Source organism: Rhinolophus sinicus, linkage group LG03 (assembly GCF_036562045.2).
Source record: "Rhinolophus sinicus isolate RSC01 linkage group LG03, ASM3656204v1, whole genome shotgun sequence".
Classification (NCBI taxonomy): domain Eukaryota; kingdom Metazoa; phylum Chordata; class Mammalia; order Chiroptera; family Rhinolophidae; genus Rhinolophus; species Rhinolophus sinicus.
This window is the reverse complement of record NC_133753.1, coordinates 112,106,035-112,118,566: the sequence shown is the minus strand read 5'-3', so window position 1 is coordinate 112,118,566 and position 12,532 is coordinate 112,106,035. Positions and strand designations below refer to the sequence as shown.

At 38.9% G+C, this 12,532-nt stretch overlaps 1 protein-coding gene across 3 annotated transcripts in view; it reads left to right on the top strand.

Annotated features, from left to right (window-relative positions):
- Positions 1 to 12,532, top strand: part of MEGF10 (multiple EGF like domains 10) — a 155,296-nt gene that overhangs the window by 71,268 nt on the left and 71,496 nt on the right. For all 3 annotated transcript variants that reach the window (XM_074328539.1, XM_074328540.1, XM_074328541.1), the window contains exon 5: positions 3,362 to 3,454. In XM_074328539.1, coding sequence (XP_074184640.1) covers positions 3,362 to 3,454 — 93 coding nt within the window. The remainder of the gene's footprint in view (positions 1 to 3,361; positions 3,455 to 12,532) is intronic.

Genomic DNA, 12,532 nt, shown 5'->3' with positions numbered 1-12,532 from the left:
CAAATTGAGACCTACATATAGAACACCCCCAAAATCCTTTCATTGTCACCCACTCCCAGGTAGATATGAAACCCTAGGTGGCTCTGATCCAATCCAGTGTCCTGGGAACCCAGATATTTTCAAATTTTTAAATGGTAGAATTGATTCTTTTGTCAGAAGAAAACTTATATAATGCACGAGATATAAAAACAAAATAGTGGCATTTTATTCACTTTATTTAAACTAAAAAATAAAATGTTTATACCCATATCTTCTATCCTTCTACCCCCACCTCTGGCAACCACAAATCTGTTCTCTGTATTGTGAACTTGGGTTTGCTCTTTTAAGAGTCTACATATAAGAGAAATCATATGATATTTGTCTTTTTCTGCCTGACTTATTTCACTTAGCATAATGCCCTTCAGACCTATATCTATCTTGTCACTAATGACATTTCATTCTTTTTTATGGCTGAATAATATTTCATTGTGTATATATACCACAATTTCTTTATTCAGTCATAGTCACCCATTGATGGACCCTTAGGTTATTTCCATATCTTGCCTGTTATAAATAATGCTACAGTGAACATAGGGGTGCATATATCTTTTCAAATTAGCGTTCTTGTTTTCTTCAGGTGAATACCTGAAGTGGAGTTGCTGTGTCATACAGTAGTTCTAGTTTTAATCTTTTGAGGAAACTCCAAACTGTTTTCCATAGTGACTGCACCAATGTACTTTCCCACCAGCAGTGCACAAGGGTTCCCTTTTCTCTACATCCTCACCAACAATTACTTCTTTTTGATGATAACCATTTGAACAGGTGCAAAGTGATATCTCATTGTGGCTTTGATTTGTGTTTCCCTCATGATTAATGATGTCAAGCATTTTTTTTCTGTCAAGGCCATCTGTCTGTCTTCTAAAGCAGTGGTTTATTAATATAAAAGTACAAGTTAACATTTATAACATTTCCTTAGTATAAAATTGATTGGTGAGAATAAAACTCTTTTAAATAAACATAGAATTTGACATTCGAGGATATGGGTGACACTTTTTTCATCAACCACCATATTCAATTTCTGTGTTTTCTTTTAAATACACAATATCAGAAAACTCTTGTTTCATATTTAAGGCAAATAGTATCTGATTTTTAAAACTTCTGGAGACATACAAACCATATTTTAAATAGTTTTAGTATGTTGAAGGAGGAGAAATTGATAAATTGGGATCTGAAGACTGATTATTAACAATATGTTGTAAACAGAGATGTCATCAGTACATAAGACAATTGAGAAAAAGCACTTTCATTTTTACATATTTACAGTGGGCATCACCACTGTCTGTAAGGTGGGAGTGTCCTGTGTGCATATTCTACCATATAACATCGTGCGATACAGAACTGCACAACATTAGACCTGAGCCTTCTGGGTCATTTAATTTATCTTTGCATACTCCAGTTGTGGTAGTTTGCAGGCTTGTGTGCACATATCTATATTTTAAAGGGTGAACAGTACAGAGCTATGAGCTTATAAATGAACGGCACATCTATAATATCAAACACTTGCACAGTCGTGGCAGGAGACACTGAACCCTGAGGTTGGTATGTACTGACTTAACCTGGCAGCATGTCAACATGTTGTAGGACTAGTGTGTTCATATGTTAGAGGCATATTTTGCTTTTAATTGCAATTAGATATGTAATAGTCTGAATCAAACAAGATGTTCCTAAGCATCTCCTTCAAACTGTAGTATCAAAATCTCTACTCTGGACCAATGTCCCAAGCTCATCTAGCCTGGCACCCCTCACCAAAATGCCTGGGTGCTAAAGAATGATTCTGATGATGGAAATGAGATTGCGTTTCCTGAAATTTATGGTCTATTTTGTTATGGTGTCCTCCACCTTTTGGTTTTTGTAATAAATTTGTATTTTTCATTAATGTATTCCCACCTAATTCTCAGAATAAAGTCCTAAAATCTTAGTTTGGTTTTCAAGGTCTCTGTCTCTCTCTCTCTCACTCTCTTCTGTCTCTCTCTCCCCAAAGCTATTACTCCAAACACTGCACTCAAACAGGTCTCATTTCCGTTTGTTTTTCTTTCTGCCTTTTGCTTTTGCTTTCTCTTCCCCTAAAGTGCCTTTCCCTTTTCTCTTCATGTCTAATTTTTTTTGACAAAGAATTTAGAAGTGATTATCATTTTCGGTCCAGCAATAAATATAATGTATATACACACACCAATGTATAAATCACATAAAAATAGTTAATGACATGGAAAGACTTCCCTATTATTTTAAGTAGGAAGGCAAATTGAAAAATATTATGATTATGTTTTGTTTTGTTTTTTCCTTGAGGAGAAAAATAGATAGGAAAAAAAATTCCTGATGGTTCTACATACACAAAAATGTTACTAGTCGGTAGAACTGGGGATGAGATTTATTTTGCTTACTGTTTTTTTATATTTGGACAATTGACCTGTTTTGCTTTTGTAATAAGACATGAATTAACAAAACTTATCTCTAAAGCATAGTATATCTTAACCCATCTTTATATAAATTTTTGGACTACCATAACCAAAACTCTTCCAAGTTGTTCTCACAACTACTCATATATCCAGGTATTTTTAAAAATGTTTAATTAATGTAAGTGACACTAAGGTCAAAATTAATGCTCAGCACCGCATATTTTTGAGATCCCTTTCTTTCAGCCCACTGAAATTTGATTTAGAAATCAGCAGATCACCCAACCCAGTCATGTTGGCAAAGATACCCCTCACCTCTATGGGTTGGGTCACACCTAAGATATTTACTAATGAAAGAGGAATTGAGATTTACTCTTAAACACCTGAGTAACATTTTGTATACATTCTCCTCAAATAGAAAAATGGCATCTAATTCTGCCATGTCATAGTTGTGAATAACATGTGCACAAAGAAATTTGACTGTTGTTTCTAGTGAAGCTGTTATGTAAAGGGGATATACCTCTCAGTCTGCTCAGTTGGCCCTGACTTCTGATATTTTGCTTTGTGGTTTGTTTCTGCATTCACATCCGCACAGGCTTCTCCCGAAACAAAGAGGATATATTTGGTAGTCCCTGATAATTTTTTTAAAGTGGATTAGGCAATTTTCCTTGAAACTTCTTTCCTAATTCAGCATGAAGTCGAATTAAATAGTAGAAATGAAGGAATTTATTTGGAGATATCAAAATAAGAAGAGGAATTGTTTGGTTACACCACAGTCTGTAAGAGGGGCGAGGAATGGATTGAAGAAAATTATCAAGCATGCGTGTTGTTTTTAAGTGATACTTGAGACTGGGATGTGAAACAGCTGTGTTGTTGGGGTTTTTTTCTCGTGCCAACTCTCCTTATTTGATTGATTTTCTCCCTGACAGCCCACTGTGCTGACAAATGTGTCCATGGCCGCTGCATTGCTCCAAACACCTGTCAGTGTGAGCCTGGCTGGGGGGGGACCAACTGCTCGAGTGGTAAGTTTCCAGCTGCTGTTGTCTATCTGGGGATGTTTGTGCTGTATGGGCCTCCTTGTCTGCAGACTACCGTGAGCCATGGGTTTCCCTTTTCATCCCTATGCTGTGGATTCCAGACCCATCTCCTTAACAGTTTCTTTTAAATCTGTGAATGTATCATATATAGAACTGCTTTTCTAACTGAGTATAAAGAAATGTACTTGGAAAGGAGATTCCAATAATCTGATGCTGATACTTCTGTAAATACAAATGCATTTTCCAGAGTAGAGCAGTTGTGGTAACACAGCTATTGTATTCTAACTTGTGTTTTAACTTGTTGATTTGCCTATGATACTGTCTTGGTGATTAAAATTTACCACCTGTTGGTTTTAACTCAGAAGTAAAATTGATATTTTCAATGCTTAGCATAGTTATCTCTGCATTCTGAGATGCAAATAATGAATACTCGCTGAGATAACTTTCGAGAGAAACATTGGTAATAAATGAAAATTCATGAACAGTTTGGTATGAAATTAAACATAATATAGTATGTAATCTGTCTGTTATGTCGGAATTATAATTCTAAAATAATTATATTTTGGACTATAAACCGATTGCACTTAAAATCTCGTATTCTTTACTATGAGTATTAAATGATGTAATGTAATGTAATAAATACAATTACTTTTCTAAATTTCACAGTTGAAACTTAAGTTTTCTGGCTCACTTGTAGTGAGTGTAATTGCGTATACTTTCTGTTCCTTTACACTTCTTTTTTTGCCTTGAGAAATGTGGGAGGGAATCAAAGTACAACTAAATTATAATGCATGAACCATTATGTTTAGAGAAAGGAAATAATAGTTTAAAAATTAGCTGACTTTCAGGATAGCACAAATTTGTCCTCATCGCTGCAAAATAATATTCTGAAACTAGTCCAAAAGGACTTCAAGCCATTAGATAAGCTGGCTTTAAGAATTTTTACTTCCTTACATTTGGAATCTGGAGATGACGCTTTATCTGGTTAGAACTACTTGTTTTAGAGTCGTGATCTCTTGACTGTCCCTAAAACAGCATCTCCAGGGGTAGTACTGCGCTGTCTGCGTACAGAACATCCTGTGTGAAAGAGTCTTTTTATTGTATCAGAGAGAGAGAGAGAGAGAGAGAGAGAGAGAGAGAGAGAGAGAGAGAGTCTTTCTGCCTCTGAGAGGCTTCCAATTCCAATGGGTAAATGTCTTGCAGCGTTTTGTTTTGCTTCTGTTGGAGATTGAGAGGAGAGCGGGCATTTTGTTCACATGCTGTTGAGGCAAAAGATTTGGGATGTGGGATTTGGCTCCTGTCCATTTTTCTGGCCGACTGACCGCAAATGCGATGTGGCTTTCATTAACTTTTCCAGCTTAAAAATCAGTTGTGCCTACACATTTTGAGGGGGGAAAAATACATTATTATATAAACTGGTGGGAAAGAGAAGAGTGGATGTAGTCGTCATTTGAAAAGTGAGATTTGTTACTATTTCCAAGGGCACGAAAGCTGTGGAGTAATTTCAGTTGTATTCATACTTTGTCTCAGAAGAACTGCAGCCTATCTTGAGCTAAGAGATCAGACACAAGAGTGTTTGTGTAAACAAAAGAACAGCCTACATGGGTTTCAGTCTCTCTAGAATTTATTTAGATCTTCTAGAAAATAAACTGTTGCTTTATTTTGAAGTTTAAGCCTTAGATCTAGAAAAATATAAGCTTCTTAGTTTTAGAGTTTGTGGAGTTTTGAATGAAGCCTCTAGAATCCTGAGAAAACATGTTCTTTCAACTCTAGAAGATGGTATTGAGGCAACTTCTAGTTTATTCTCTATAACTCATGTTTTGGCTTACTTATGATGAACAAAAGCATAAATAAATATGTTCAGATATCTGAAGTTTTCAAAGATGTTCTGAGAAAAACCTTTCTGACACTTTTTTGAAGCACATCAGAAAATGCTGTTTTGAGTTCCAGCACTGGGTCTCGTTACCTGGGTTTTGTCTGTGGTAGTTACTCCACTATCTCTCGTTAGGAGTTGTATAATTTAGTTACTATTGGCTAGATAATTCTTGAAATAAAATGCTTGCTCTAGAAATCTACTGAGTAGCCGAGTTAGAATGGCCTGATTTTCAAGGATTCAATTTCTATATCCCCTCTTTCCAGGTTAGTTTTATCCATATATTTGATGATATAAGTTAGATCCATAAAATTATTGCTTTGGTAATCAGACTAGTTCTTTGTATCAGGCAGGGTCCAATCAGGAGAAAGAAACCACAATAATTGTTTTTTCAAGGAAAAAAAGCTTTTATTCTGAAACAATTTTAGATTTATAGAAAAGTTGCAAAGATAGTAGAGCATTCCCATATACCCACATCCAGTTTTTCCCCTTGCTAACATCGTACCAGTAGTTTGCCATACTGAGAAATGGACATTAGTACATTGCCATGAAATAAACTCCAAACTTTAATTTGGATTTCATCAGCTTTTCTATTAATGTCTTCTTTCTGTTCCAGGATCCAATCCAGGGCACCACACTGCATTCCATTGTCATGTCTCCCTTGTCTTGTCTGGTCTGTGACAATTTTGCAGTCATTGTTTTTCATGACATTGACAGTCTCAAGGAGAACTGGCCAGGTGTCCTGTAGAATGTCCCCCAGTCTCTGTTTGGCTGGTGTTCTTCTCATGATGAGACTAGGGTTATGATTTTGAAAAGAATACCACAGAGTTGAAGTCCCCTTCTCATTACATCATATCAGGGGTATCATGACATTCATGTGATGTCATAATGATGTCCTCACTTGGTTAACCTTCATCACATGCTGATGTGTATGTAGTGTTTGCCAAGTTTCTCCACAAAAAGTTACTTTTTCCCTTTCCCTACTCTGTTCTTTGGAAAGCAAGTCACTAAGTCTAGCCTACCCCCAACCCAGTTTCTCCTTAAACATCAGGATCAATTATTCCAGCCAGAAGAGTAACTCCTTTTATTTATAATAAGAGCCTAAAATGACCAGATGGCAATAAATTGATAACTGTTGCACAGACTTCTCTCTCTGTAGCTTCTTTCCTTTGGAATATCCATGGGAGATTAAGGAATTAACAGAAACTTTCACATGTACAGGTTTACAAAGGCTTCCCTTGGAGATTTAATCTGTTTACCTTGTCAGTGGAAGGAAGGATTCCTATATGTGATATATAGTTAGTGTTCCTGGGTCTCAATATATTCTCTGTATAAAAAACCAGGGGTGTCAGAGAACTAACTGCACAAAGTTTGTTCCCCTGGAGTGAAATCATGGTTTATTTGACCAGACTCAGACATATTGCTTCTTTCTAAATTGGATTAATTTTTTTTAAAAACACACACATATTTTATTTTTATTGGCATCCTAATTTATACCCTACCCTATATGACATTAATCTAATTTACCTCCATCTCTCCTCCTTCCTCTCTCTCTCTCTCTCTCTCTCTCTCTCTCTCTCTCTCTCTCTCTCTCTCTCTGTTTTCCCCCTTCCACCCATCAAGTTCTCTGTCTGGTCATCAACTCTCTATTCCTCTTCCTCCCTCAATGGATGACAAACAACTCCGGGAGGGCAGGGGCTGTGTGTTGTTAATCTCTTTAGCCTCCATTGGGCCTGGCCTGTGGTTGAAGCACAGTAGATGTTTGTTTCATTTAATTAGATGGAATGTACTGTATGATTCTGAGAAGACCACTCAGGTGTTCATGATGCAAACTTTCACTGAGTAATTACTGTGTGCACAACATTGCGTTGGGTACTAGGGATGAGGAAGCACACGTAGGACAAAGCTCATCCTTTGAGAAAAGTAGACAGCAGTGTGACTGTCCTATCCTGGGAAAGAGAATAGCCCAATAGAAGAGGTGGATTGAGGAAGCTAAAAATGGAGGTTGGTGAAGTAGCGAGAGGTTTTCTGGGTGGACAAGAAGGGCCTAATGTGTTGCTATGGGGTGCGGCGTAATGAAAAGAAGATGATAAAATACAGACTATTCCAGAAACGTAGCTGAGAAGTCAACGAGAAGGAGCCAAGAGGGAGTTAGTAAAAGACAAATGTAGGTTTAAGAGAAAGTTTTGTGTTTATTTGCTTTTGCTTGTATTTTAAGGTGAAAAAAGACTTGGAGGCTGAAGGGTGGTGAAAGAAAAGAAGGAGAGGCTGGAGACTCAGTTGAGAGAGAGGATCATTTAACTGAGGGAACAAGGCTCCTGAAAAGATAGTTGGGGGGTGGCATGGATCCCCAGAACTGACGAGCAGGAAGAACTACTTTGCATTCCCAACAGAATGCAGAGGAAAGAGTGGCTGGCAAGGATGTCAGCAGGCTTCTGGAATCGGGGTGCTCGTGGGCCATGGGAAAGAGAATCCAAGGGAGTTCATGTTTGATGACCTTTCTTCTCTTGGCAAAGTGGGAGGAGAGATAACCAGCTGATACTAAGGGAAGTAGAAGCTGGGTCATGTTGATGATGATGACAGCAGTAGTTCTCCTTTAAAAGTGAGCACTTAGTATGTGCCAAGCATCATTGTAAGGGCTTTACGAGAATGACATTTAATGCTCACAACAGACAGTGAGATGGTTACAATTCTTCTTATCTTACAGATCAGGGAATGGCAATGCAGAAAAATTAAATGTCTTGCCTAAGTCTAGTAAATGGCGGAGACAGACTCTCACCTCATTCAGAGCCAGTAACTCGACCCCAAGGGTATGGTGCCTCCTGAAGTTGGAAAGGAGATTTAGCGAAAGCGACCAGGGACACTGAGGGCAGTGAGAGCAGGAAGCCGAAGGTGACGACAGCAGACAAATATTAAAATAAATTTCCTGGGAGATGTTGAGGGCACACTGACATTAGAGATGATGAATTTAAAATGACACCAATTTGGTTGGACTCATTTGTAATATTAAGAATGTTGGGCCAGATTGTATTTACAATCCCTTCCAAGCCTGTGATTCGATGAGTGCTTTACTCTAACAAACACATATATGCAATCCCTGAGACCTTTTTTTGTGTGGCAAACCCTTTAAACCTTTTGTAAGAGTAGCAAGAACACATCTGTTCTCTCAACCTATCTAATCCTAGTTATGATTTTCTAAACATCTGTAGAGAAATTTATTTCTCCTCTGGCGATAGGGCATATCCAAAAACACATGGGGAAGCCCTAAATCAACCAGCAGCCCACAAATAATTTTCAAACGCCCGTTCCCGAGGCTTTTGACGTTAGGACGAAAGAGAGGCACCAGTGGAAATTAATTTTAGTTTAGAAAATCCAAACTGGGGTTTATTTAGTCACCAATAGCATTTCTTTCTAAACGTACTTGGAAGTAGTGAAAATATGCCTTGGAGGCAAGACTAGCTGAAACATTTTCAGAGACCACGTTAGGAGCACTGAAAACCTTTTATATTAAAGCTCACACGCTGTGTAGCACGGAGTAAGTAATAAGACTTTGCCTGTAGGATATTCGAGTCAGGGAATCCATTTGAAGGATAATACAAGCCAGAAATTGTAAGGCACAAAAAGCTGACTTATTCCCCAGAAAGGCTTGTTGTAAAGGTCTATTGACTGGACACAATAGTTGGATCGATGTTGTCTGGGGAGAGAAGTCACTCAGAGCCTTGTCCTCTGTGCAAGCCATTCACGTACCCATGGCTCTGTCAGAATTACTTTGGAAATCAGGTTGATGCAGCAGCAAGAATAAGCTGGGGTAGATGGCTGGGGTTCCCTGGCAGGACACGGATGATGGGTGAGAAGGACTGAGCTCGGAATGGCTCATCACAACTGCCCAGAAGTCATTTCCCTGATGGACTTGCCCCAGTATTTTGATAGCGGTTACAAATAGAAACTGCTGGTTTTGCCTTTCTGAAGGAATCTCAAATCTGGGTCGTTCCTGGTTACTCTCTGGAGGGGCAGAGAGCCTCCTCCACCTCCCACCCCAACCCCATGTTGGAGTAGAACCGCAGTAGTCCTCGTTGCTTTCCTTGCTGTGCTGTTTCGGAGTCCCACTTTCCTGATGCTTAAAATAAGGATAAGAGTATCTACTTCATGTGCTAGTGAGGATTAAATGACATAATACCTGTTTAGTGCTCAGCACTGTGCCCGGCAGTGTGATAATGCCGCAGTACTCACTTGCATATTCTTGCGTGACAAACTTGGCTTCCCCCAGACTTCGTATCACTCCAGTCTTTGAACTGGGCAACGGGTGGGGCGGCTGTCTGTGGACATCTCATTTCATCCTGCAGGCCAGCAGGAGCCTCTTTCTGTTCCCGGTCACTTGCCAGGAGACTCCCCACACAGCCCTGGTACAGTGTGTGTGTGTGTGTGTGTGTTACTCCCAACCTCTGAGCATGGATGTCTGTCCTTACCAGATGAATTTGTGTCTGGTTTATATTCCTTCTGGCATACTGAGATATGACATTTGTGTTACTCATGCTAATGAAGTCACATGCTGTAGCTCTAAAGACAAGGCTGGGCTGTCATGTTATTTAACTCCATTCCACATCATTTACTGATTTTTTTTTTGTTATTGTTTTCGTAACCTTTTTTGTTTGCTTTGTGTAATATCCCTGCACATCCGTTTATCAGTTCCTCTTGATTCAACCTCAACATATAACAAAAGTAACCTTTTTTCACTATCTCTACTGCTGCCACACAAATCCAAGCCACCATCCTCTTTTAATTGGTGATCACCATAGTCTCCTTGCTGGTGCATCTCCTCAGACCCCACTGAAATCAGTTCTCTCTAGTGTGACCAGAGCAACCTGTAAAAATGCATTTCAGAGCAAGCTGTCCCCCTCCTCAAAACTCCCCTGTATTTCCCTTTATAGTTAGAATAAACTCGAAAGCCCTGACCTTGAGCCACCAATCCCTGTTGGATGTGTCCCACCCTACCTCCCTGAACTCTGGTCATCCCACTGCTGCTCTGGGTATCTCACCGCTCAGCCTCTGCCTTCCTTTCTTGGAACCCAATAGTTTTCTTGCTGCCTTTGCATTTGATATTTCCTCTGCCTGGAAGACTCATCTCCCTGGATCTTTACATGATCTTTACATTGATCTTCTTTAGGTCAAGTTGGTTTCAGTCTAAGTGCTCCCAGCATGAGAGGCTTTTCCTGCCCTCTATGTATAGTGTTCCCCCATTACTCTCTACCACATTTCCCTGTTAACTTTTTTATGGCACTATTTAAATTTATGTATGTATGTATGTATGTATGTATGTATGTATTTATTTATTTCTTCCCCTCCAGCGTGTAAGCCCCATGAAAACATGGATTTTTGTCTGTTTATTCACTGCTGTTTAGCTAATTTATTCACCTCATGTCCAACACAGTGCTGGGTACACACAAAGGTGCTCAGTAAATATTTGCGGAAGGCCGGAATGAAGGCATAAATGTTCCAGGAGCAGTCATGCATATAAAAAATGAGATACAAGAGATGAGTAAGACTCTGCCACTTCTTTCGAAGTCCTTTCAGTTTAATAGAAGAACTGGAAGCACATACAGAAATAGATAAGCAAACTATCAGGAGAAGTTAAGAGAAAGCGGTAAAAGGTCTCGTAGAGAAAGGACGTGGCCTAAAGTCTTTCCTTCAGTGGCGTTCAGGGGCTCCGGCTCCTGTGGCGTCAGCATTCACCTTGTCTATGTGCCATGTAAGTTCATTCATCCTTGATAACTTAGCCGAAGATTCCTTGCCCGTAAACTGGCCCCTGTAATGAAAGTGTAGAAGCCAGGCAAGAGGCACTGGATGAACTCAGGAAGATGTGGATGTGGGAGCTCCTCACCCTCAAAAGAGGAAAGGTTGTAGTATAAGCATCAAAATTATCATTCACATGGGGTTGTGACTTCTGAAATGGTGGCCCCAAGACTAAGAAAGTTTTCGAAAGTCAGCCTTCATTTGAGTGGAGAATGCTTAACCATCTGCCATCTAAACACTCACATTACTTCTCAAGGTGGAAATTTTGTATGACAATATAGAGCTTAGCTGTTAATTTGTACCAACATGGTGTGTGAACAGTAAGAAATTAAACAAAGAAATTCAGGCCGCCAGTTATTTCAAATCACATAGCAACTATTTTCCGACAGCAATAATGTGCTCCCTGGCCGTTCTGCTTAGAGTGAAATAAAGATAGTGTATGTATCAGGTGGTCCTGTAGCCTCACTTGTTACCTTACCTGTAAAATGGGGTAGGCTAACGCCTGATTTTTGTAGAAATATGTACATCTCATCTTCTGGGGTTATGTTGTTATAATAATTGCCTGAAATTAAGTGCTTTGGTTTAGTTTATAGTCCGATTCATTTGAAATACTATGTTGGAAGAGAGCTTTATGGATACCGTGGAGTACCAGAAAGATGAATACGTGATTCTAGAGCAAACTAAGTCATAAATATCACTGGAGACAAAACTGAAGATATCCAACTTCGGGCACATCATGGGAAAGCAGGGTTCTTTGGAAAAGACAATAATGCTGTGAAAAATGGAAGGCAGCAGGAAAAGAGGAAGCCCAATACGCAGTGGATTAACAGAAGCCGTAGGCTGAGTCTACCGGAGCTGAGCAGGGCTGTGAGGACAGGACATTTTGGGCATCCCTCATTCACAGGGTTATCAGGAGTCAGAGCCAACACAGCAGAACGTGACACACACACATCTTTCATGACTGTGTGTGGTTTCTTATTGTTTGTGGTTGTGTCAAAGAATTTTTTTAAATATTTGAAAATTTCCTCAGTGCAAAAAAAAAAAAAAATCACGGTTTTTCCTTCTTTGGTCCAAATATCTTTTAACTCATTAAAAACCTAGCTGACATTTTAAAGTTTGAACATTTGCATCTGTGTGCTGGAGCACATTAATCATGTTTGACATGTATTAAACTAATACAGGTTAAAAAGTAGTAACACTATGAAGACTATTCCAATAAATAGTAGAGATTATAAGACCCTCACTCTTAGACCATAAATGAATGGTATCATCTAAAAATTCTGTGAAAACCTAATGGTTTTACTACTCACTACTGTTCCACATGAGTAGTAGAAGTAACTTCCAAAGAAAGTTTAAATTTTAATGAAATTGATTTGAACTTGATATTAGTTATAAGTGCG